The sequence below is a fragment of the Gobio gobio genome (genome assembly GCF_949357685.1).
Source record: "Gobio gobio genome assembly, chromosome: 5".
Lineage (NCBI taxonomy): Eukaryota > Metazoa > Chordata > Actinopteri > Cypriniformes > Gobionidae > Gobio > Gobio gobio.
Window position 1 is genome coordinate 18,772,339 of NC_137101.1, and position 27,871 is coordinate 18,800,209.

General features: G+C 37.9%; 2 protein-coding genes across 2 annotated transcripts in view; both read right to left on the minus strand.

Moving 5' to 3' along the window:
* nrip2 (nuclear receptor interacting protein 2) overlaps nt 1–19,993 on the minus strand; it is a 29,472-nt gene extending 9,479 nt beyond the window's left edge. Inside the window, exons 1-2 of the mRNA XM_079818318.1 lie at nt 19,373–19,993; nt 4,393–4,752 (exon numbers count right to left, since the gene is read on the minus strand). Coding sequence (XP_079674444.1) covers nt 4,393–4,752; nt 19,373–19,525 — 513 coding nt within the window. The 5' untranslated portion in view covers nt 19,526–19,993. The remainder of the gene's footprint in view (nt 1–4,392; nt 4,753–19,372) is intronic.
* A 3,963-nt stretch (nt 19,994–23,956) lies between these two features.
* klhl42 (kelch-like family, member 42) lies at nt 23,957–27,868 on the minus strand. The gene is made up of 4 exons (XM_079816878.1): nt 27,787–27,868; nt 27,577–27,673; nt 27,303–27,496; nt 23,957–25,724 (listed from the first exon to the last, which is right to left on the minus strand). The coding sequence occupies exons 2-4, from the start codon at nt 27,660–27,662 to the stop codon at nt 25,267–25,269; spliced, it is 738 nt and encodes a 245-aa protein (XP_079673004.1). The 5' UTR covers nt 27,663–27,673; nt 27,787–27,868; the 3' UTR covers nt 23,957–25,266.
* Nucleotides 27,869–27,871: the final 3 nt, after the last annotated feature.

The following is a 27,871-nucleotide window of genomic DNA, read 5'->3' on the forward strand; positions in this document are numbered from 1 at the left end:
TGTAATAATAATAATAATTATAATAACAGTAATAATAATAATACTATTTAGTTTTTAAACATTTAATAAGTAACACATTATTTATTAAATAATACTTTTTAATATTGATAATCATTTTTATTATATTATATGATATAATGAATTAATGTCGTAGGAGGAGGAACCCTCAGCTGAGATATTTAGAGGGATTTGGAACCTGTTTGTGGCATATGGTCTCTCAGCATGCATGAGGACTTAAAGACAATATGGCTCCACCTACACACAGCTAAAGCGTTGTTAAGCTTTGCTTTTGCTCTTCGCCTGTTTGTTAACTGCTCGGTTAATGAGTGAGGGACGAGGTCTGCGTCAGCACTGTTCCACCGTTAAAGATAAATGAGTGGATGAGAGCTTTGTTGCAACCTCTTTGAGTTTCCTGTCACTCAAGGTGAGCTGTCACCCCCGCAACTTTCCTACCACATAAATGGTGGGACGCACCATCTCTTACCAGTGCGTCAGTCTGTCATTATGCATACACGGGGGGCCGTCGAGCCCCTCTTGCACATTGTTCCGACCCCACTAGTATGTTCCACATACGCGTGCACAGACATGCACAGGTTTCCTTGCATTGTTTCACGCTTGTTTCTTCCTCTGCTAGCTTTCTAGTGCTGTGTTGAAAGTGTTTTTGTTACAGTGCGAGATAGCCTAAATAAAACACATTGAGGTGGCAACACACCATATGAGGCAAACTGTGACTCTTGGATGTGTGACAGGCTCATTCTAGCTGTGACTGTGTATGTCTTCATTCATTTCTCAGCGCCTTTCCTTGCACCTGTGGTCAGGATATAAAAATTAACTGAATAAAGGTTTTTTTTTGTGCAAATTGCAGAATCAAACTGAAATGTGAAATGGAGCAAAACTCCTAGTGGACACTATACAAACGATCAAACTCGGTGGGATGCTTCCATTGTAAGCTGTGTTATTATGTCTTTATTTGATTGCCGCTATTAGAAATTTGTGTGTATGTGTGCATTGGTGCATGTACGATGTATTTATAATGATACTCTGCATGGAACAAAATCGTGCTTGACTTGCAGCCTCAAACTGAAACTTATCTTTCCAGAAGAGGAGGCATGAACCAGTACGGTGGATTTGATGTATAAAACACTGCCCCACTTATCTGGCTATTCATTATCAAAGCTTTAATTAGACGCTGGTGGTTTCGTTCCATCTTTCATTTCACCTATGAAAATACGACTGCGTGTGTTTTCCAGAACATTCAGTTCATTCGGAATGCACATGTGATCTGGAGCATTCAGATGAGATACTATACAATAGGGTTAAAGTTTTAACATTGGAGCCAGATTTACTGAACAGGGCAAATAAAAACGTCCATGGGAATGGAAAGTTCTGCGCATGATCTACTGACGACGCGCAAATGAAAGTATATTTCCATAATGACCAATGCAATCTACCAAGAGCAGCGTAAATCAGTGTCCGGTTTAAGACATGCATTTTTGGTCGTTAAATAATGGCGCAAATACCAGTAAATCGACTAGCGCAAACCTTAGTAAATCAGCTTGCACGATTCATTTAAATACTCTCCTCCCATAAATTTTGCATCGGAAAAGGAAACTCCTAGAAATTCATATGCAATAAGTTCAGCTGCAAAAATAACTCTGTCCACACCTTTTCAGCGCTATTCTTTTCACTGCGTGTCTAAATCCTGACAGTGTTTTTTTAACGCCAAAAAGGGTTTGCGCTGGTGCGAGCTGTTAGTAAATCTGGCCCTAGGTGTAATAAAATAGCTATAAACAATTTTTACAGTATTTATATTATTATAAAAAATACTATTATTGTTCAATGTTTGTTCATTTAAACTTGAAATTTAGAAAAATGTTATTTGTAGTTGTAGAAATTAACATAACCTTGATTAATTTGTTTAAAAAAAAATATTTATTGTTAATGCTAATGCGGGTAAGTAATCAATTGAATCCTAATGTCAAAATCTATTAATTTTAAAATGTAAAATGATTAGTTTATCAATTGTTTACTTATTTTAAGGGTGCGTTCACACTTGTAGTTCGGTTCGTTTGGTTCATTTGGTCCGGACCGGAAAAACAGAACATAGTCCTGGTCCGCTTAGCGTTCACACTGGCATTTTTAATAGCGAACCTAAAGTTGCAGAACCAAAGGCATAGGGATACGGTCACAACCTGATATCACGTCCTGTTTTTGGTTCGTTTACATGTCCTTGGTCCGTGTTGCGTTCATATATCAATCGAACCGCACCAGAGTTTGTTTAGAAGCGGGCCGAGACCCATCTTTTTAGCGGCCTCGGTCGGCTTGTTCGGTGCGCACCAGGGTTCGGAAGGCAGCGTTCACATTAGGGCTGTCAACGAATATTCTAAATTCGAATATATATATATTTATATAGAATATTTACCGTTTCATGTCAAGGAAAAGTTCCATGTTTACCACAGCACAGCTCGCTCGGAGCGTTCAATAATATGCTGTAAAACTTATATTAATATTTGTTTCAATCACTGAATGAAGCCTGCTATATTTGGGACAAGAGTCGCGACCTTAAATTGCTTGCACAAAACTCTTGATCAGCCTCAAAATGTGTGTGTGTGTTCATTTAAACCGTTATGCAGAGAGGGTGAGGGCGAGAGAGAGGTCTGCGGTCTTAGCCATTAGTGATTTACTTGTTTTTGTGTAGGTAAAACGTTGTCAAATATGTTTAAACTTAAATAGACTACCTATATAAGTAGTTATGTGTCTTTGTATTCATTTGTCCTGTTATTGATGTAATGCGCGTCATTGATAAAATGCGCAACCAGATGTTCGAATAGTTCGAATATTCGTGCTTTTTTTAGAGGGAATATTCGAACGTCATTTTTGAGCAATTTTGACAGCCCTAGTTCACATATGTTCAAATGAACCGCACTAAGCAATCGCACCAGGGTTCGTTTTAATCTAACCAAGCATGACATGACAAGTATAAATAAATAAATTAGCAATGTGCAGTCAGCTGGTCATTATCGCAAATTAATACACGGCTCTGTGGAATACCTTATTCTGATTGGTCAATCACGCCATTCAGCGGTATGTTATTCCCCGATAACAACCGGTAAAAACTGATAAAACCGGCTCATCCGGGTAACTGAAGTCAATGCTATACGCTGGCTAGGAATGTTTTTTTCTTCTTGCGTTTGGTGAGCTAATAAAATATTAAAACTTAAATCAATATTTTGTGTACAATTATTTAATTATGTCATCCAGGTATCACAGACTCCCTCTCTTGTTTCATAAAAACGCAGCTGCTGCCATTTTGCGACGATTATTTTGTACACTGTAATGGATTATAAGATAGCAAACAGGTAAGATTTCATCTCAAATCAGTATCTCTTATGCCCATAATTAGCTATTTATGTGGTGAAATACGTATGACTTTAAATGTCCGTCTAGTTTGAACTCGCCACTTGCTAGCAACTGCTTTCGCAAAAGCTTTGCGTTTAAAGAGCTAATAAAATATTTCAACTCAAGTCAATATTTCGTGTCTAATCACATGGCAAGTAGCTGTGTAATAAGCAGGATAATGTACATCCAGCCGTTTGTTATCGCAGAATAAACCCCTTCAGAATAAGCCCATTTATCAGCTGTCTGGATGTACATTATCCTACTTAAACTCAGTTAACTGTGCATTTTGCCTTCATTATAGCCATGCTACTGGACAAGCTATCACATCAGGCATTTTCGTGATTGACTAATTCGAGTTCAATGGTCCATTGATTGGTCTTGTTGTTCTTGAATTGTCAGCTGACAAGTGTAGGCAGAGGAAATTAGCTGCTGTTTGGTTCACACACCCAACCCTGTGGTTTAATCTGCTTTAATTTAGGGTCTATTTTTACCCCGCTCAATCACTGAATGAATAGAGGCTGATGGAGAGGTGGTCCTGCAAGATGGCGGATTTTGATGCTGTTCAGTCTGCTCTAGAGTAAAACAGAGAATCGTTTAATGGGAATGGATGGTGCTGGAAAACCTTAAAACATTTAGAATAGTTATTTCCAGACCTGAGGAAATCGTTAAAAAATAAAAAATAGTTTTTGAAGCTTTGTAAATGAGGTAGATAGATGTTATGTCACCATACAATGACTCACTTGCGCCCCAGTTACGTCATCTCTATTATAAACTTTGCATGTGGCGTTTCACTGGTTTGGGCTTTTCAGATGCACACTGGCCCTCTAAAACCCGACCGCAGAGAACAATCGACTGCGAGGAAAATAAAACCATGACTCATAGGGAGCCAGAGCTTGTGTTGTGTCATTACAGCAAGCTGTTATCGCTTCTATTATGGACACATACAGCCCGAAAGGCTGAGGCTCAGCTCAGTTTATCTGTGTGAATGCCTACCTTACACTGGACCATTAGAACTGAGAGGGTGGATGCTCTCTCGCTCTCTTTTAGGCCTTTCTTCCTCTCCTCTCCCATTTTGTCTTTCTGTTTGGACTCTGTCTTCCCCCCTGCATCGCTGCTGTCCCCTTCATCTTCATCATCCTCATCTTCGTCAGACCTAAGGCTCTTCTCGCTCTCCTCCGGAGACTCTCTCTCCTCCGTGGAGTCATCCACCGTGCTCTCGCTCCTCTCCTCTGGCTCTCCGCCCTCTTTGCTGTCTGCCAGGGGTGAGCGAACATGAGATGGGATGTCCCGGGCCTCTCCACGCAAACGAATGTTGCCCTCCAGAAGGCGTCGCTGCACGATGCTGTGGGGCTGCTGTATGGGGCACACAGGAATTGGGAATTATGTAATTCATTGCTATGACTGTTTGAAATAGCATATATACTATATTTTGTTTGTACATTTTCTGTATGCACGAAGAACCTGGATGTGCTATTACATTTACCTAATATTGTTTCACACAGTGCAATACACTGCACTTCAAATGAAATAATATCTGATTTTTGGCTTCTTCTTTTTTTACACAAAATGCAATGAATGCAAAAAAAAAAAAAAAAAAATGATAAAAAAGTTATTTAATTAAATTGGGTAAAATATTAAATACAATTTTAAATATGCACAATATAAATGTTACGTACATTTTATTGTATTAAATTAAACATTTAGTAAAATTATTGTCATATGACTACAATGTTTGGGGCCAATTACAAGACTAAAAACACTTTTTATGTATTTTGCGTTTTGGGGGCCTGAAAACACTAACTTTAGAATACATTATCGTCTCTGCGTAAATTACAAAAACGCGAATTTGTGTGTGACATATGCATGCATATTGTGTGTTATAGGTGCATAGTGTTTCTTTTTACAAAGTGACATCGCCAACTACTGGCCTGACATGAATAATACAGCGTTTTTAGTCGCTTTCACAGATCAGTGTGAACGGGGATCGTTTTGACAACGTTGTCGTCTGTACACGTCTGTACATTTTTAGTACATCGTTGTCGTATACAATTGCTTATAAATAGTAAAAATTGAAGAATGCAGTACACTTGTATTCTACTTCAAACGTACAGCCAATGTTTTTTTTTTCCTATCAGTAAAACTGCTGGGAAAAACTAATTTCTTTCAACAGGATCCTTGTGCATTTTAGGTAAGAACCAGTGGACCTATTTTGTAGAATGTTATTTTGCTGAGCACTTTTATGACACATGTTAGTTGTTATTCCCTTTTACATTGCTGCAGTTTGATTGCTTGTGGGAAATAAACAAGTTTATGGATGTTTTATCAGTCAGTTTAGTCATTGTAATTGCGTCAATAATAACTGAGTGCTGAAGTTAACTCCATTAACAAACATGATGGCCCCAGAACGACTCCCATTGCTTTAATTACTGCTAAAGTCTGTGTGTCTGATTTGGCCACGGTTCCCAAAAGACACCATTAACTTCCAACATGCTTTTTAATATAAAGTGGAAGAAGATAGCTTTTTTTCCCCCCCGAAATTGGAAGGCTTTGTCAACCTTCTTTGTGCAATTGTGCAGATTTAACAAACTGGTGCAATTCAGTCTCATTCAACAAGACAGAACTAAAAACAAACATCTCAAATAAAAATATTCATGGGTCCCTGATGCACTGTAGAAGCAAAACTGATGTCTTTATTTCAGTTTCATTGGCCTTTTGATGTTAGTGTGATTATATTATTCTGTTATATTTCTTTTGGCTAGATTGCACAATATCTCAGATATATTTCAGAAACAAATCCTGCAGATTGTTGTTTATGACAGATAAGTGAAGGCAAAGGCAATCTGTGCAGTGTACATAGTGCAGGTGCTTTGTTTCTGTCTATGAGATTTCTTCTCCCTATAACTTAGTTAGAGAACAGCTGCCATTTCCTCCTCAACAGGGTGACCTGAGGAGACCAGTGTGCAATTTGATCTGCTTTAAAACATTTCTCTGCCTCTCTAATAATACAATTATCAAGACTTTTGAAAGAACCACTCAGATATCCTCAAAGGGGAAGCTGAAAATACACAGAGAAACCTAGATATTCCCTTCCTTTTCTGTCCCATCTCTTTCATCAACTACAATGTAGTTCTGTTCTTTTTTAGCTCAAAGCATATGCTCACCCTGTTCAAAAATTCAGTTTAAGATGTTTTGGAAAGCAGTATATATATTTCAGAAATGTTTGCATATATATATATATATACTTTTTTTTATTAATACAAGTAAAAAAGATATATTTAAAAAATACTGTAATAATGTAAAAAATTTTTTTTACAAATGTATTAATTTAGTTGTTTAATCTTTCTTTATTGATATAGGGGAGTGGAGATAAATAGCAAAAAAAAAAAAAGGAATGAAATGGAGAAAAAAGCCTGTCATATCCCAAGAACATAAGCATTGAATCAGAAACACTTTTAAATGATTCATGCTTGTGTCAACATTTTTCTACCATCATGCACTAAATGTGTCAGCTCACCAAAACATTATCACTAGGTATTTCCTGCAGCTACGCAACAACATTATTGATCCGCAGCTGTGGGTTAGATGGCATGTCATAGCATTTTTTATAAAAAAAAAAAAAAAAGAGTGCATTTTCACGTGGCCAACAGCAGAATCCTCAGTCCCTAGGGATGGGCGATATGGACTTAAAATTACATCACAATATTTCTGGTATTTCTTACGATAACGATATCAATGACGATCAAATAGTATTATTGATCACTGTTTTTGGCTACTAGTGGAAGCTGCATGCATTCTTGAAAGCCTCAGAAACACAAGCATTGATCTAAAGAAAAATGTACCAATCATCAAATAGGCTCCAATTAATATGCCAATTACATAAAAGTGCAGATCATGTTTAAATAGTGCATCTGTACTGGACACATCAGACAATAGTGGTGTTAACAGTGAAAATAAAAAAGAACAAACAGCAAAAGTAAAACCCCAACCTGTTTTCATATATAGGTTATAAAATTACAATAAATTGCAAGTAATTCAAACTAAAACTCGGTAACCATGAATGAATGAAAACATACAAATGCATATTTGTAATTTTAACTGAACTACGAATTCTACTACTAATAAAAATAAACCGCACTAAGGATTGATGAGCTGCTGGGATCATGAATATTAATCACGTTGTCAGCGTTCGCTCAAAATTAATTTGCCGAAATCAAAACGGGGACAGTAATAAGTGAGCTCCAGCCAATGAGATTGCTGTTGGTGCATTAGTTTATGCTTGTTCATAAAGGCTGAATAATTCCAAATGAACTCAATTATTTTTACAGAAAATTACAACAAAGAATACGGTTTACATGAAGCATGTCAATTCTGCGTGGTAAGACTCTCTCGTTCTTTCTTTGAGTGTGTGAGAACCACGGGACGCTCTCAGCAAAGCGACGGTGAGTCGGGCGACCTCACACTAGTGTTAACTGTGCGTCAAATAAACAGTGCATTCATTGAGGTGCTGAAATAGCGCACTTTACGGAGAGCGAAAACTCTCAAGCGCTCAGTAAGAGTGTTCGGTGAGTGAAAATATATCTGTGTACCAGTTCCAGATTGTAGCGGTAGCTCCTCTTTTGAGAAGGGGCTCGCTGCAGCCTGCGGTGGATGTCCAACCCGGCCCACATCCAAGTGTGACGTCAGAGGCCAGGCCAATGCCGCCCTGCAGCCGATTTTTAAGATTTTATTGGTCATATCAATCACAGTAGAGACTGCCTCTAGACCAAACACTGATCCCTAAACCTACCCATCACTGTAACGAATTAAGTACTGATTGCCTACACCAAACTCTTTTCCCTAAACCTAACCGTCACTGTAACGAATTAAGATTGCCTACACCAAACTCTTTTCCCTAAACCTAACTGTCACTGTAACGAATTAAGATTGCCTACACCAAACTCTATTCCCTAAACCTAACTGTCACTGTAACGAATTAAGTACTTAATTCGTTACAGTGACGGTTAGGTTTAGGGAAAAGAGTTTGGTGTAGGCAATCAGTACTTAATTCGTTACAGTGACGGGTAGGTTAAGGGAAAAGAGTTTGGTGTAGGCAATCTTAATTCGTTACAGTGACGGTGTAGGCAATCAGTACTTAATTCGTTACAGTGACGGTTAGGTTTAGGGAAAAGAGTTTGGTGTAGGCAATCAGTACTTAATTCGTTACAGTGACGGGTAGGTTAAGGGAAAAGAGTTTGGTGTAGGCAATCTTAATTCGTTACAGTGACGGGTAGGTTAAGGGAAAAGAGTTTGGTGTAGGCAATCTTAATTTGTTACAGTGACGGGTAGGTTAAGGGAAAAGAGTTTGGTGTAGGCAATCAGTACTTAATTCGTTACAGTGACGGTTAGGTTTAGGGAATGATGTGTATTCCAGACTTCCAGATTTATAGATTTTCATCTTCTTTCATCAAATAAAAAGTCACAGAGGTTACAGCAATCTGTTTTCTTATTCATTGATCATTCCAAGTCCAATACCGTGTGATCAGACACAAGCTACATGAAACTATATCCTGACACGGAGTCAAAGGCTGAGATGGTATTGCAAAGCTCAATTTATCCTGGCATAATGAGATGACCTCCACAAGAGCCCTTACATTCCTGTAGACACCCTCTTACAAAATGAGGAAACCCATCCAGCTGTGACTTGACTGTTGACGATGCTGCAGATGCTCTTTATGGTTGCTGTACATCCAAAGGCAGGTCAATTAGATTGTTATAATTGATTTGATTGATTACATTGGCTGAAAACAAATGCATCGCTCTTGTCTGACAGACCAATCACAACTAGTTCTGTTTGTCTTTCTGCTCAGATGGTGTGGGTAAACCGAGAGACTTAAAGGTAAATGCCACCGTCAGTATATTTGCTTGCCCATTTGGTTCCACAATGACCTTGTATTGATCTTATACCAGTTTAAACTGTTTTGAATGAGAACACAGGTGAAGTTAGACATTTATAAGCCCAGAACATCTATAACTTTATTTACATGCAGAGTCAAATTTGGATGAGAGCACAAAAATTTACGTATGCTAGGTTTTAGGTTGTTAAACTGGCCTTATGGCCTAAAAAAAATACACCATTTAGGGCATTTACCTCATGCATGCACACTCCATGTGTTTGTCTAAAAGTGAAATCATGCCATGATGACATGGTTTGATCAAAGCGCAAAACAACAGTGCAGATTGGGTATTTGGCCTAGAAAACATCCGCCTTGCATCACTTTCTGGATGATGATAACAGCAGTCATTTTACACACATCTAAATGAATCTCTGAGAGCCTTTAAGTTAGATCTGAATGGAGAAAACAGTTGAGAAAAGCCCTTCACAATGAGTACCATAATTGGCCATTTTTATTGAAAAGATTAATAAGTTAACACATCAAGTTAATTGGGCTGTGATGAGAACCTTATTCTTTTTAATGAGGTGTGTGACCATGCATGTGTTCGTGTGTAAATACATCGTCAGGGTCATTCATTTTCTGTTGGAATCCTCTGATTCCCCTTTACATCTGAGAAACGTGTATATACATACACTCACTGGCCACTTCATTGGGTGCATCGTGCTAGAACTGGGTTGGCTAGTTTGCCTTCAGAACTGCTTTAATTCTTCGTGGCTGGAAACATTTTTGGTCCATATCAACATGATAGTATCATGCAGTTGCTGTGGATTTGGCTGTTTCTTGTTTTAGACATAAAAAAAAAAAAGTATTATATCTTAATATTTTACAGCTAATTATATAATTGATATAATAAGATAATTGTATTTTAAGATTATAAATAATTATCTTATTAATGTATTGCATCTTAAGTCTTATAATTGAAGTATTCTTAGATATTTTACTGGAAAACAAAGATTATTGGAATACATTTTACAGTCTTTCTACTCCAAAATTTCACATTTAATTCAGTGTTATGTAAAAAAATTGACTAGCAATTTCTGAGTGAACATTATACAGACATGTACAGAAAGGGGAATTCAGAAAAAAGTATTTTCAGTCTGCTTTTAAAGGCAAAAAAACTTAATTACCCATGTTTCCCTTTATCTGGGTTTGCTCATAGAGCAAGTAGATTGATTTTGACAGGATTGATCATAGCATTATGTTTCTCTCGCTCTCTCTTGCCCTCTTTCCTTTGAGAGCTGGCTGTCACCTCAGCCACTGAGTCACGTTGATGCTCTTGTGTGGTTCTGATAGCTGTTGATTTGAAAAGACTCCGTGACCTTGTGCGTCAGATTATATAAAGTCATTGACACACCAGACACAAAAACCTCTAGTCAAATGGCCACCTTTCATAATAAGATTATACAATCAAGTTAAAACAGTCATAAGGGGGATATAACAATGCAGTTACGAAACATTGTTTGTTTGTGTGTATCATTTCAATCTTATATAAAGACTTCGTAATTGTCATTTTAAATTCAGAACACATTATGATCAAATGCAAATCTCCCCTCTAAATCCATTCAGTCCCACCAGAAGAATTATTAAAAAAAAATCCATTTTAATTTGTGGACCCTGCAAGGGCCTGCATGAATGATTCATGATTCATTTGCGTAGGTCCGTGAATTAGATGTGTGCTATTGGTAGTTTGGGGGCAATTGCCGTCCCTGGTCTGAATGAGAATAATCTCTGTCCCAACCTGACAGAGCTGATCATTATAATCATAGAAATTATGTTTGGGCTAGAACAGCATGTCTAAAACAACTGCACTGTTGAATTGTTGGTAAATAGAGGTCAGTGTCTATTAATGGTGAAATTATTGAGGTTCGCAGCATGGGCCATGTCCCTTTCACAGCATTTCTGTTCCATAACTTTAAGACATTGTTGCACTAATTGAGCAGTGACCTGCGTGAACACATAACCTTTTTCCACTATAAAGAACCTTTGGTACATTGAAAATGCCAATAAAGAACTTTTATTTTTAAGAGTGCATGCATGATTTAGCCCTTTTGCCCCAAAAGAGCTTGCTCTCTCTCTCTCTCTCTCTCTCGCTCTCTTTGTATGATTACCGGCTAATAGCTAATTATCAGACGGCAACAGGCTCCTCTCTCTCATTCAGAGTCATGTGACCTGTCTAATTGCTGATCTCCCGCCCCAGACAGCCAGCTGCTCTCTCTCTCTCTCTCTCTCTCTCTCTCTCCCCCCTATTCATCTTACCCCTTTCCCTTATCTTATGAAGCTGCTATACAGCTGTTTATTTCCCCCCTTGACACAGGTAGTATTTTTAGCATCTCTCCTGAAGGAACATTTTGTATCAGCTCCTGACAGTCCCTCAGAGATTGAGAAGAGGGATTGAGGTTAGGAAAAAAGGCTCAGCCATTCATCAAGTAACCCTAATAATTAGCGCTAATGTTTCTCATTGGCAAAACAGGATCAATGAGTCAACACAAAGCTCCCATTACTCTCTTGTTATTAACCTTTACACTATTTAGTTTTTGTGTCAGTAGCACTCTTAAAAATAAATGTTATAAAATAGAAGATCCATTTGGGGTTCCCCAAAGAATCACTAAGTGAACAGTTCTTAAAAGAACCATTTTTTTCTTAACGTTAAGAACATTTGAATAATCTGAAGAACCTTTTTCTGCTATAAAGATCCTTTTTGTGCAATGGAAAGGTGAATGTTAAAGGTTCTTCACTGAACCATGCCAATAGAGAACCTCTTAAAAATATTTTTTAAGAGGGATATTGGTTTACAGCACAGCCCAAATTTGCAGTGTTGGGAAAGTTACTTTGGAAATGTAATGGGTTACGGATTACAAGTTACCCTATTTAAAATGTAATAAGTAGTGTAACTATTTCAGTTACTTTATTAAAGTATTGTAACAGATTACATTTGATCCACCACAAAATCAGACTTTTTTTTTTTACTTTGAGATCATTCTGGATGAAAGGATTTTTTAATTTCCAGCACTGGAATGCATTTTTATCACTCGCCATGGTCGCAACTCTGACAGGTTGTAGCCTAAAGCTATCAGCTGCAATTGATGTAAGCATCAGAATAGCATCGGTTTACTAAATGTCCTTTAAATGGTAGGAGACATTGTGCACATCAAAAACAGGCAAAGCAACAAATTAATATTATTCAACATATCCTAGCTTTTTACAGAAAATTTTCAGATGTAACCCTCTTTGTAATCGTTAACATTTAATTACAAATTTTTTCATCAGTAACTGTAACGGATTACAGTTACATTTATTTTGTAATTAAATTATGTAACGCTGTTACATGTAACTAGTTACTCCCCAACACTGCTGATTTGTCGGGATTCATTTTGCGATTTTGACCAGCTGACTGTACATTTTCCAGCATATTACACTACTTCTTACCAAATTAATAAATGGACATAAAATAGTAATGTGAGCTGAAAGGTCTTTATACAGAAATACATGACCGCAGAACGTTGCAGCTGCATGACCAATCAGAATCAAGTACTCTAGAGGGTTGTGTAATAACAGAAGTGAATTTATTTGATTGTCAGTGCACTATATTGCACTTCATAATAGCTTGGAGCCGCTGTGCTACCGTACGCTGCTGAATCCTAAGCTTCACGGCAAAAGAAATCAAAATGTATTATTATCAGAGTTATGAATGTAAGCTTACTATCTATTGAATGTGACGGCAAAGTAATGCAGAGAAACGTCTTTCCATTGAGGTGTTCTCAATGCACAAAAACATACTTCGAATGATGATTTAATCATTCACGGTTTTCTTTTTAGTGAATCAAAAACAGAATGATGAGTTTAGTCTGATTCTTAAACAAATTACTCTTACACAGCACGACAAAGCACACTCAAATCCTTACGCTTGCCCATTTTTCCTGCTTCTAACACATCAACTTTCAGGACAAAATGTTCACTTGCTGCCTAATATATCCCACCCACTAACAGGTGCCGTGATGAAGAGATAATCAGTGTTATTCACTTCACCTATGCGTCATAATGTTATGCCTGATCTGTGTATATGTACAATGTAAGCAGGCTGTCATTCACGTGTTACAACTCTTTTACACACACATTCAGTCACTGTCTGCCTACATCTTTGAATGGTGCAGCCTTGGACTAATTCATCAAATAGCGGTAGCATAAACAGCACACAGTTCTTCAGTGCATTTAGAAGCATTGTAAGGAAGGTAGTAGTGCATTTTTCTCTTTTTCACTCCATCCACATCTCCTGTGCATGAGTGCTGATCTGAGTGTGCCCTTTTCATGCTCACTGCTTTGCTTTTCTAGTTCATGGCAAGAGAGAACAAGGCAGTATGAGAGAGAGAAGAAGGGACTGCAGAGGGCCTAAGGGCCACAGAGCTGAAAAACAAACCTAAGGTTACATAACCAGAACAATTTCACGTGACACTTGTAGGTTAATCAGAGCAGCAGACCAGGGTGCCTTGCGAACACTTCTAAAATCATTGCCTTCACATATCAATGAATCAGCAGTGACATTCAGAGGAGTCAAATGTATTAATTATACAGTTTATCGGTCATTATACAAAAATATTTGACAGTCTCACATTGTACTGATTATGTTCAGTTTTGGTTTTGTTTTCATTGTCTTCTGTTCCTGTTTTGCCTGCCTTAGTTCTCTCTAGTTAGTTTACCTTGTTGTTAATCATTTCCCACACCTGTTCCGTTTTATCCTTGATTACACTCCCCATATATTTAAGCCCTGTGTATTATTCGGTTCTTTTTCTGGTATTGTCACTATTATACTGGTTGTATGTTATTCTCCTGTGATCTCCTGAGTTTTAGTTTATGGATTTATTTAAAGGGTTAGTTCACCCAAAAATGAAAATTCTGTCATTAATTACTCACCCTCATGTCGTTCGACACCCATAAGATCTCCGTTCATATTCGGAACACAAATGAAGATATTTTAGTTGAAAGCTGATGGCTGAGAAAGGCTTCAGACAGGCCTCCATTGGCATTCAGTACATTAATCCTCCCAAGACCCATAAAAGGCACTTAAAACGTCGTTACAAAGTCCATCTCACCACAGTGGCTCTACAATAACTTTACGATGCGACGACAATAGTTTTTGTGCGGAAAAAAAAATGAAAATAACACCTTTATCCAGCTTGTTATTGTCTTCTGTGTGTGCCTCCACAGCACATGCGCGAGAATATGACGCAGATCCGGCGCTCTGACACATGAGCCAGAAGGGATTTGTTTACAAGCGGAGGAAGACGCGCGTGTCTAAGCTGTTGAATTCTACATTGATTGTGCTTTAGGTCTCGGCATAGTTCTCAAAATGGGGCTTAAGTGTGCATTTCATGGATTCCCGAACGCTGGTGCTACGTCATATTCTCGCGCATGCGTCGTGGAGGCACACACGGAAGACAATAACAAGCTGGATAAAGGTGTTATTTAGATTTTTTTTTTGCGCACAAAAACTATTGTCGTCGCATCATAAAATTATTGTAGAGCCACTGTGGTGAGATGGACTTTGTAACGACGTTTTAAGTGCCTTTTATGGGTCTTGGGAGGATTAATGTACTGAATGCCAATGGAGGCCTATATCTTCATTTGTGTTCCGAATATGAACGGAGATCTTACGGGTGTCGTACGACATGAGGGTGAGTAATTAATGACAGAATTTTCATTTTTGGGTGAACTAACCCTTTAAGACTATTTTTTGTTATTCGTTACAGCCATACACCCCTAGTGAAAAATAAATAAACAAAAATGTATTTGAAATACATTTATTTTATGCTAAGTATACTGCAAATACATTTAAATAATTATGTACTTAATACAAATATTCTGCAATTGTACTTTTGGTATACTAAATTGATATACTTAAAGTCTGCTAAATTGGAACAACTAATTTTGTACTTAAAGCCACAATATGTAATTTTTTGCCGCTAGAGGTCGCTTATTCAAAACAAAGGAAAAGCTTGATGACTCCTTGATTTTGCGGCGCTTTTATTATGCTGCAGACGAACGCTTACGCTTTTTCCGGTCATGTGTATGTGGGACAATGCAACGCTGTTTTATCATATTAGATACATTTGAGTGTGTTGAAAGTTATGTTATAATGCTTCTGCGTTCGCTCGCCGGCTACTATGAGACACTTGTTGCACACTGCAGTAAGCTAAACCGATATTAGGCATGGTAAAACATGGTACTCGCGGTAAATCAAGAAAACAAGATTTAAACAATAAGACTAAACGTGTTGAGCTATAACAAAGATTAGTTTTCTGTTGATTAATGTATCCAAACAGTTGTTCACCTGTCTAATAAAACACATAATATATAAGCGTCTTTGGTGTTTCCTTGGTTTCTACAAAATAAAATTGAGGGTAACGCGGGTATTATGTCATTGATAGGCGACGCACAGATATGGTCCGTGTCCTGGTTAAAATAGCTTATTTCTCTGGATGTAAACATTCTTGGGATAATGTAAGTACACAAGTGAACAAAATGTATAACATTCTAGTGGTTTTTTGGATATTTGAATCCAAAAATCTTACATATTGTGCCTTTAATGCAGTTTAGTTAACCAGGAATCGTGCTGAAGTTTAACTAAAGATAAACTTAAGTTGATTGTGCAAAGATAACTATTGCTAGTATACTGTAGGTACACGTTAAATATCTTGCATTTAAAGAGATATTATACAGAAATCATACTATCCTTCTAGGCTTAATATTAAAAAATGTGCTTTGTGTAATAAAGAAGTACTCCAAATAAAGTTAAAATATAATTATATCAATATGTCTCAAGCGACAAATCAATGTCAGTAAATATGTTAATGGATTTGTAGTATAATTAGTATGAAATAAATGTATTTTAAATCCATTTTGGTATAGTTTTTTTTTTCACTATAGGGATGTGATACACGATAATGTACAGAGAAATTTGACCCAATACATTTGGGACAATGCCTTGGTGTGTAGCCTACATATGTGACCCTGGACCACAAAACTAGTCATAAGGGTACATTTTTTGACATTGAGATGTACACTCTAAAAAATACTGGGTTAAAAACAACCCAAGTTGGGTTGAAAATGGACTAACCCAGCAATTGGGTTGTTTATATATATATATATATATATATATATATATATATATATATATATATATATATATATATATATATATATATATATATATATATATATATATATATATATATATATATATATATATATATATATATATATATATATATATATATATATACTGTATATATATACTGTATATGTACCAGCCAAGCAACTAACATTGAGATAAATGAGAATGTTAACGGTTATTTTTCAATAGACCTTCTCGATTTCTGTGGTTATGGAAACGTCATTGAAATGTTGTGGAAACATTTTCATTTGCAATACATTAAATTATAACTATAAATTTAACTGCCATTTGTTTGGGGCTTTCAACCTATCCAAAAGTATCTGTATTTCAAACCCTGCACTTTATCAATCTAAACACATAGGACATAATCTTCCTCTTGTCCTTAAGAGGTACACAGCCCACTGTAGAGTGCGACAAGAAAGTACCATCTGTCTAACTGTCATTAGGTATCTGTCTGCCCTCTCTGACTCGCCACGGCAGGACAAGCGTGACACATCTGTGTCATCCGTGAGCGTTGAGATGGAATCTGGTGAATAATTGCTTATGACAGCCTTTGTTTTTGTTTTTTGACAACAAAAGCCAGATGGTGATTTTCCAAAACAGCTGCATGAACAGTAATACACACAAAAAAGCAGAATATGATATTCCTTGAGACACATCGAGCGTTTAAATTGATGTGTTAAGACAAACACATAAGACTCCACTGCCCGTGACAGCCAGTTATCTTTAGCTCGCACATTTTAGAGGCTCTGACAACGTAAGCTGCGCACACAAGCTTCAGCTCTTCCCTGCTGTGCATAGAGATCATTTAAATGCACTCTCTAATCATAGGCACACGCATATAAACACGCATGCGTGACTGCGCACGCTCGCACGCTCATATTCTGAAGGTTTCTTGGAGTGCGCGCTGGGAGTTTGGGTATGTGCCATCTAATCAGAGTAGTGGCTAGAGATGACAGCGGGACAGTTATTATGGCAGATAGACAGAACCAGTACAATTTAATGAGATAGATGAAGAGGATATCACTATATGAACAGGACATTACCTCTTGGTTTATTGTTGGCCTATTGCTGTGTGCGTTCAGGTAGTGATAAACCTACATTGTGGGGAACTTGTGGTGCCACTGAGACTTCATAAAGGCATTAACATGGAAAAAGGTGTCTGTAAGTGTTAGGATTAGGGGTAAGATATTATAATTATATTGCCATGAGATAAACCATTATGTGTGTGTCCACCAATATTTCTCTAAGCTTCTGATGTTGATGACTAAAAATATGTGGGGAAAAAGCTTAAGCTGAGAAATCTTGTGTGGAAATACGTAGCTCTGATTAATTCATGAGAGGATTAATTTGTGCACCGTTATGGAGATTTCAACTCCATAGCGGCACAGAAGCCCGTAGAGGCCATATATGATTTTCTGTCGTGCTTATGTAACCTCGACTTTTTTTCTTTTTTGTTGTTGTTGTTGAGGAAAAACAGTACAAAAATCAGTCTAATGAGTATCTAGATAACATTATTAATATTAATTATTACAATTAGTTCCAGTCATCAATCTCGATCGGTATGTGCATTAGCGACTCTTTCTTCAGGTTACATCTTTATGCCATTAGGTGATGAAAAGTGACAACCTTTATTAAATTCCTGCGTCCTAATAGTCATACCTCTCTTTTATATAGTATGCGAAAAACAGTATGTGAAAATAGTTTGTCCGAATGCTTGTATTCATAAAACAGGCTAAAAGTACCGGAAGGCGTGCTTCTTCTGCCGAGATTCTGAAGTGTGAACCCTATAAACAGTTTACAATCCCATGAGGCCACGAAAGAGGGGTTGTGAATGGCTTGTATGTCTGGATTTCATTCATACTACACTCATACCTCATTTTTTTAAATGGTTACGAAGTATGTTCTTTATCATCTGTATGGTAACAGTTTGCGATTTTGGATGCAATCACGTCTTTCAGTCAACTGATCCATTTAAAAACCTGATTCATTTAAGAAACAATGAATGAGTCATTGAATTATTCACCCAACCGTTCAATTTGTTCGAATTTATTAATTAATTAACACTGATTAATTCAGAAACAAAACGCTACTATGTGTTGTTCGGATATGCATGACAGCATTTTGTTGGCATAGCAAAAATACAGAAAGTGGCCTTATTATGTAAGTTTAAGTAACTCTTCTTGCTTATTGCACTGCTATATTAAAGCAATTGTGTTGTTGGTCTGAATATTAGCACAGTTGTGATTCCCTGCACCCTTGTGCCTATGCTGAATCACATTCATGTCATGATACGTTCGTTATTATATAACTAGTTACATATTTTGTACTATGTATTTTTTTCATTATTTCATAACAAACATGTATGTTTCTCAGATTACCAAAAGATCCACCTAATAGGTTGCACTTAGCAAGAACATCATTTTGTCCCCAACCTCATAACATCCTCACAAATTAACTAATCATTTAATTTAATGTAAAAAATATTAAAAGGTTTTTTCAAAGAGCAGCGTAGTAATTATAATTAGCTTGATTCAAGTACAATAGAAGTCAATGGGAGGTCCTCACCATGATATAAACCATGTCATGTGTGTACGTGTGTGACTCTCATCAACCAGCATGGAGGGGAAGCTGAATGCCAGATCTACTGATGTGTCAGAAACATTCACTGCCATGCCTGGAGCGCTAGATAATGCATCATGTGAGCATTGTGTAATGGGATGCAAAAAAAGTGCTTACTGATTTGCATATATATATATACACAGTATATAATGCTGCGTGCATGTATCCTTTCACATACTCATGGACAGTATTTCAATAAGTAAATTCAACTGTGGCGACCATTTTATGAAACAACAAAAGAGCCACTCACCAGGTCTTTGGAGGTGCCCAACCTCTTCAGCCCATCCAGGGGCAGAAGATCCGCCGAGTCCTTGTGCGAGAACTGGGTGGCCTGTTTCAGTCTCCTCTGCTGGTGCATGATGGCTTTGTCCCTCATCTCTAACTCCTTCTTGCCCTCACTCATGGTTTCCGTAGACGAAAGGCTAAATAAACAGAGCTTTCCACTATCACAGGCTCTACTGAAGTGGCACTGCACTGACGGGTGAGATCCAGCAAGACCGTGACCCTGATATAAAGCGAGACAACCTCGTACACACTCCCCCTAAAGCATGCACATGTGAGTGCATGCAGGCGTAAATCAGTTGAGGGATCAAAAATGGCCAATTTTCACCTTGATAACAACTTCTAACCAAACATAAGTTGGAATTACTCCGCTTAAATCCGCTATTGTAGCTTGTAATCTCTCCTGTGGCAGGTGATCCTGATAATCTTCTCCTGTCGATTGACAGCTGTCAGTCCAGTGCAGTGATTGTCATTGTGAAGAATGTGTGATTGTTGAGAGCTTGGGTCTGTCTGCGTCCTAGCGATGTTCACACTGTCCTTGCAGCGCTGCAGAGGCGAACTGTCCTCCCCTCTTTCCCTCTCGTTCTCTATCTCTCCTCCCCTCCTCTCTCTATCTCCACCTCCCCTTTCTTTCTCCACCTACCTCTCTTTCACACTCTTGCTTCTCTCTCTCACTCTGTTCCATGTGTCTCTCTTCATCTCGTTCTCCCCATATTGTCTTTTCAAAGTGACTTCTTTCAGTGTGTAACATTAATTAGCTTTGATCGATGAAGGTTTCTTTGAAATGCTGTGCTTGGCCTTCATCTCTGGTCTTCTCATTCTCACGCACACATGCATGGCAAAACTGTAATAGACTTTCTTGTGTAGTTGAAAATCTGCTCACCCTGCAACAAAAGATTTATAAATAGTGTATTATGTGACCTTGGACCGCAAAACCAGTCATATTAAGTCGCACGGGTATATTTGTGGCAATATCCAACAATACATTGTATGGGTCAAAATGATCAATTTTTCTTTTATGCCAAAAATCATTAGGATATTAAGTAAAGATCATGTTCCATGAAGATATTTTGTAAATTTCCTACCGTAAAAATATTTAAAAAGTATTATTATTAGTTAGATGTGTTGCTAAGGACTTCATTTGGACAACTTTAAAGGTGATTTTCTCAATATGTAGATTGTAGAGTCCAGATTTTTGGAAACAGCTCATTTATTCTTTTCTGGCTATCACCAGACCAAGCTCAATCTTTTAAGATTGAACATTAGTTTGGGGAGTCTGCTCTGTATTTTCTACTGCACAAGAGGCGTGATCAACGGGCATAGTTTAAATGCCAATTGGATAGTCCTTCAACTAATAAAACCAATGATCTGTCGATCGTCATTGTGTTAAACCCGTCAATAGCGTGCCAGGTGGATAAGCCAGTTTGTGATTGGTCTCCGCAGATTTGTAACGGAAGTAGGATAGAAAATTTTCAACAAAAAAAATTCAAAATCAAATCGCCGGCAGATCGGGCTGGGTTTACCCGGTCTATATTTAATCCACTTTCAGATGTTGTATACACTCTAAAAAAAATGCTGGGTTAAAAACCAATTGGGTTGTTTTAACCCAGCGATTGGGTTGTTTTGAGCAAAAATGTAACCCAACCGCTGGGTTAAAACGACCCATTCACTGGGTCAAAACAACCCAATTGCTGGGTTAGTCCATTTTCAACCCAACTTGGGTTGTTTTTAACCCAGCATTTTTTAGAGTGTACATCTCATCTCAATGTCAAAAAATGTACCCTTATGACTGGTTTTGTGGTCCAGGGTCACATATGTAGGCTACACACCAAGGCATTGTCCCAAATGTATTAGGTCAAATTTCTCTGTACATTAATATTAATAAATAATGAACATTTTAATTATTTTAATGGCTTTGTAATGTAAACATCGTAAAGTGTGTAAACACATTAATATGCTACTATGTGCATGTCATTAAAGACAACAGTCGAGTTTTATGCAACCCCTGCTCCATCTCTTTGTCCATCCAGTGGTCTTTGGCCTGAAAACCCCAGTAATAGAGAATAGAATAGAAATAGTGGGTGTCCAGGTGTGTAAAGTCCCGTTGAGGAGAGATGATGTCCAGACGTCTGTTAGTATTTTGGAACAAACAGTGACATGGTTGAAATTTTCAGTGATCTGTGTGGTTTGCTTCACTGACACGTAGAGGTCAGCCAGAGAGAAATATTGCAGCCAATTCATTTTTTCAAGTGGGACGAATGATTCAGCCAGGACAGAGTATAAAGGCTTTACTTTTGATCTTGTATTTAAAAATGAAATACGTCACCACTGTGATTCAGTGTTTAAATGAAGTGATTTATTCACTGTCTCAATGGTGTTATTCAAAACCGAGCTAAAATATTACATTGAGAATTGTGAGAGTCCCAGCTTTATTACAGAGCAGATGTGACTTGTTAAATCAGTCATTGAGGTAGAACAAGCTGTTTCTGCTGCATTCGTTTCAGCTTGAGACCGGTGATCCATCAGAGAGTCAGCTCACTATAGCAGTGACACATTAAACGACCATGCAAGGCCTCATTTCTTTCTTCAGCTCTGATTTGCTGGAGATGTTATCGTTTGGCCACATGGTGTACAAGAGAAAATCAGTAAAAGTCACACTCCCCTCACTCAACCCCCAATTCCCAACCAGTACAAATCACGCTGCTGGCTATTTGAAAAGAGGTCACTGTAGAAGAACCGCTGCTCTTTGCTGCATGTTCTTTATCTGAGTGTGTGATATGTTTTCCATCTGTTCTTATTGGGATTTATGATCTTAGTTGTTTTAATACTTAAATATTCAATTAATCTGCATTTGCATTATGTGCATTTGTAATGAATAACACAACAGTGTGTGTGCCTGTTTGTGAAAATATGTATTATGTAGAGAATTAAGTTGTAGCGCCACCAAGTGGTTATATTATTGCATCAAGGACATAAGGACAACTAGGACCAAGGACGTCTCAGAAGAACAGATGTTTTTTTTATATTTTGCCTCCCATTAATGCATAAACAGACTAACTATGTTACAATGACAGGGTAAATATCATGATGCTTGTCAAGATGTCTTATTTTCCCCTCTAAAATTAGAGGGGGGGGGGGGGGGGGGGTGCATATAGAAAATTAAGTCCCCCCCAATTCCTTATAATGGCAAAAAATTAAATATGATATAATTAATACAATATTATTAAAGATAATTTTTTTTTACATAATGTGTGTACTGTGTATAATTATATATATATATATATATAAATATAAATACACATGCATGCATGTATATATTTAAGAAAATGAATATATTTATATATAATATAAATTATATGAATATATATATATATATACAGTATATACATGCAAATATTTCTTAAATATATACATGTATGTGTTAGTATTCAAATATACATAATAATACACAGTACACACACACACACACACACATCTTAATGGTCCAAAAAATATGCTAGCCTACATATTAATATGCTACATATTAATTAGACTATATATATATATATATATATATATATATATATATATATATATATATATATATATATATATATATATATATATATATATATATATATATATATATATATATATATATATATATATATATATATATAAAATTCTTATAGAATTACTTATAAAAAAAACTTTATATTGATTTTACAGTGAAATATGAACTGAATAATTATTTGTGAGATTTACTAATCTCTTTTCCTATAAAGGGATTGGTGGAAAGTACACTTATTAATGAGAGATAATGAATTATAACAAAAATGTAACATTAATTGTCTCTCCGGTTTCCTTGACTCATCAGCATGCATGCACAATTCCAAAGCATTCTGATAAAACTGTTAATCATGTTTATAGAACTCTGCTGATGCTTTTCAAATCGGTTGTCATAGAAACAAATTTGTATCATCTGGAAGCTTCTAGGCACTTGCTTAAAGAGAAAAAAAAACAGCATTTTGATAACTTATTTTACACATATTATACTGTACAGTATATTATACCTGTTATCCAGATGTTTAAGAAAAGGATTTCTTGTTTGAAACACTGTGACACAAAAGACAGAAGCCTGTCTGTGTGTTTGGAGTATTTGGCTTAACCAACAGATCACTGGCCCTCCGCTTCACCATCCTCCTCTCTTACAGGTGGCTTGTCTTTGCTGGGACATCTGCTCAACACCCAAGTGACCCAGTGACCAGTGTCATGCTAGGACATACACATGCTATGAAACACAGGATACAATCCACTGTGCAGATTCCAAGACAATGAACGAAGGACAAAAAATGGACAATGATTAGATTCAAAGGCAATGAATTAATCTGATGCATCTCAGCCATTTGCTGCAATGATGACACCGATCTGATAGGACGCTGCAGTGTGTGTATGATAGACTGCCGATTACACACAGACTGTAAGGACAGAACGACAGAAGGTGACCTCACTAAGAAGGCCAAGTGACAGTATGACATCTGCCAAGTGCAAAAGACACACAAAGAGAAACAAGCAATATAAAGCCTTTTATTTGCTTCCCTGAACATTTTATTTGTAACTTTCAACCTTTGCATTTTCAAGGCAACTTGGGAATGTTCAACAAAACCATCATCCATTTCGGCTCAACATATGAAAAATAATTCAAAATGTTACAAAACCAAAAGTAGATGGAGCATAAGTATAAAGTCCTTCACTCTTAAAATAAAAAACAAATTTTCTTTAAAGTTAATATCACAGCTGGTCATCTCGCTCAACTAAATGCAAAAATACATCACAGCGATTAAGGTCAGGCGCTTATGTATTTGTGCTTCATTTCTGCTGCGCATTTTAAGACACTTCTCCAGATATGTAGTATTTGGAATAAAATAATTCAATTAAGAGTAGTAATGAAGTCAACAACTTTTCAGGCACAGACAGTTCTGTACAACATTCACCATTTAGTCTGGCACTTTGGATCTTAAAGGCACAGTTCACCCAAAAATGAAAATTCTGTCATCATTTACTCACCCTTTCTTCTGCAAAACACAAAATAAATAATTGAATATTTGTACCAGTTTTGTCCATATAATGAAGATAATGGTTTCCTAAACAATACTGGACATTCACTTTAAAGACCAAAAAAACACATGTTTTGAATGAAATAAGGGTGAGTAAATGATGATGGGATTTTCATTTTTGGGTGAACTAACTCATTAATGTCTCATTCAAGGCCTTGTTTTAATCAGCGTATAATCTGCAGGCTCTATAAATCTGATGCCTTCACTTGTGCATCTGTATATTAGTAGTAATATATGTCATGTTTTATATCATTAAGATCCTGTACATGCATTTGGAATAGTAGACTCTATGTAGGTTGAAAATGTTCGGTGCAACTCTAGTAGTGTTCTCTCTCTTTGCCAAGATAAATAAAATTATATATTTATTGAATATATTAAAACTGATTTTGAATACAAAGGCACCTTAACAGAACTTCTGATGGAGATATTAAATATTGAGTCTTTTTTACTCTGTTGACCTCTATTTAGAAGTAGGCCTATTTCACCCGAATGAAAATAAAGAAATATTCGGTCATCATTTCTTTACCCTCATGTCATTCCAAACTTTTTTTTCTCCTGTGGAACAACGTGAGAATCTTCAAGCCACTTGTTTTTTGAACAATATGAAGGTGAGTAAATGATGACGAATTTTCATTTTTTGCTAAACTATCGCTTTATTATCTCCTGCAGGTTCTTTGTGCTGGCTGATCCGGTGTGGTGTTCCTTGGCTGGGCTCGCTATTATAGAATCTGTGTTTCCCAGCAGTCTTCTCCAGATCTTCTCTGGCTCAGAGGACATTGGGCAGGTAGAGTGAGCAAAGCAGCATGTTCTGTCCCAGAGCAGGGAAACGTCTGAACGCCTCCCAGGCATCTGAGAAAATGTTGTATTTGAGGAAGACGCGGTGCTCCAGGCTGGTGGGAAGGCTGACATCTCTGCTCATGATGTAGATGCCGTCGTTGTGCAGCGTGCAGGTGAGGTTCAAGCCCGACTTTGACGTGTTCTCCTTAAGTTGCAACAATTCTCCCGTCTGCACATTGTAGGACTGTACTGTCAGCATGTCCTCCGTCTGGCTTAGCCTCCGCCGTCCCATTTCAGCAGGTTCTAGCTCATGTGTGTAGCCGCCCACTAGGTAGATGGTGTCTTCGACTGAGAGCATCTGCTGCTTGCGCACATGAGCCGAACAGGAATGGAAGACGGACCACGTGTCCGAGATGGGGCAGTAGCGCAGCACGCTGGTGTTCCTATCTGTCAGATGTTAGGAGAAAAACTTTAAAAAATTACGTTTATGTATTTAATAAAAAATTACAAATTAATTTTAAAATAATAATGATGTGCATGGATAAAACATTTATAATAAACACTGCAATATACCATAAAATCAGGTTGACTTTTTTTGTGTATTTTGTCATTGTTAAACACCGATGAGGCATAACATAATGACCTTCCTAATATTGTGTTGGTGCCCCTTTTGCTGCCAAAACAGCCCTGACCTGTCAAGGCGTGGACTCCACTAGACCCCTGAAGGTGTGCTGTGGTATCTTTTCACCAAAATGTTAGCAGCAGATCCTTTAAGTCCTGTAAGTTGCATGGTGGGGCCTCCATGGATCGGACTTGTTTGTTCGGCACATCCCACAGATGCTCGATTGGATTGAGATCTGGGGAATTTGGAGTCCAAGTCAACACCTCAAAATCGTGATCCTCAAACCATTAACCATTTTTGCTTTGTGGCAGGGTGCATTATCCTGCTGAAAGAGCCCACAGCCACCATGGAATACTGTTTCCATGAAAGGATGTACATGGTCTGCAACAATGCCTAGGTAGGTGGTAGGTGTCATAGTAACATCCACATGGATGGCAGGACCCAAGGTTTCCCAGCAGAACATTGCCCAAAGCATCTCACTGCCTCCGCCAGCTTGCCTTCTTCCCAGTGCATCCGGGTGCCATGTGTTCCCCAGGTAAGTGACGCACATGCGCCCGGCCGTCCACGTTACGTAAAAAAAACAAAACCGTTATTCATCAGACCAGGCCACCTTCTTCCATTGCTCCGTGGTCCAGTTCTGATGCTCACTTGCCCACTGTTGTCGCTTTCGCTGGTGGACAGGGGTCAGCATGGGCATCCTGACTGGTCTGCTGCTATGCAGCCCCATACACAACAAACTGCGATGCACTGTGTATTCTGACACCTTTCTATCAGAACCAGTATTAACTTCTTGAGCAATTTGAGCTACAGTGGCTCGTCTGTTTGATCGGACCACACGGGCCAGCCTTCACTCCCCACGTGCATCAATGAGCCTTGGCCGCCCATGACCCTGTCGCCGGTTCACCACTGTTCCTTCCTTGGTCCACTTTTCATAGTGATTAGATACTGACCACTGCAGACTGGGAACACCCCACAAGAGCTGCAGTTTTGGAGATGCTCTGACCCAGTCGTCTAGCCATCACAATTTGGCCCTTGTCAAACTCTCTCAAATCCTTACGCTTGCCCATTTTTTTCTTTTTCTAACACATTAACTTGGAGGACAAAATGTTCAATTGCTGCCTAATATATCCCACCCACTAACAGGTGCCGTGATGTTATTCACTTCACAATGTTATGCCTGATCGGTGTATATATCTAATTAAGAAACAAGGGCTTGAAGGCATCAGCAAAAGTGGCGGTTGGGGGGATAGGGGTGAAGTAAAGACAAACCTTTTTTTCCTTTGGAATAACATACATTGTTCACAATACTAATAGTTGTGTAAAAGAAAGTAAATGAAGTCTAATGCCTGTTAGTGGGTGTGAGTGAGTGTGAATGAACCCATCTCTCAGACAGTAAAACACACCTCTAGAAGTATAACCGCCCATGACGTAGATCATGCCCTGACACTCACAGGCAGAGAACTCAGCGAGAGGATCAGGCAGAGACGCCACACACGTCCACCAGTCCTGCTCGGGACTGTAGCACTCCACCGTCCCCAGACAATGACCTCCAACCGCGTACAGCTTCCCACTCACAGCCAGGAGCTTGAAGTTTGACCTGAACACAAAAAGCGCACTTACAGATCCCTTGCTCAAGACAAACCACAAATAACCGGACACATCATGAATGAATTGTACCTCTTCTGGTTCAAAGGTGCCACATGGTTCCACTCGTTCTTGCAGGGGTTGTAGCAGTGGGCCACCGAGATCTCCTGACTTGTCATTCTGTATCCACCTACAATAAACAAGTAGTTGTCCAGCACAGCAGACCCGTAACCTCGGACATTGATCATGTCTGGAGGAAGATTGTTGGCTAGAGGTTTCCAGCGTTGCTCTAGCTCACCATACCTCAACATGGACCACGGCTCGTCCTGATTTGCCAGATCCAGACAGGTGTCAGTGAAATCCCCTATAGCTACTAAAGTGGCCGTGC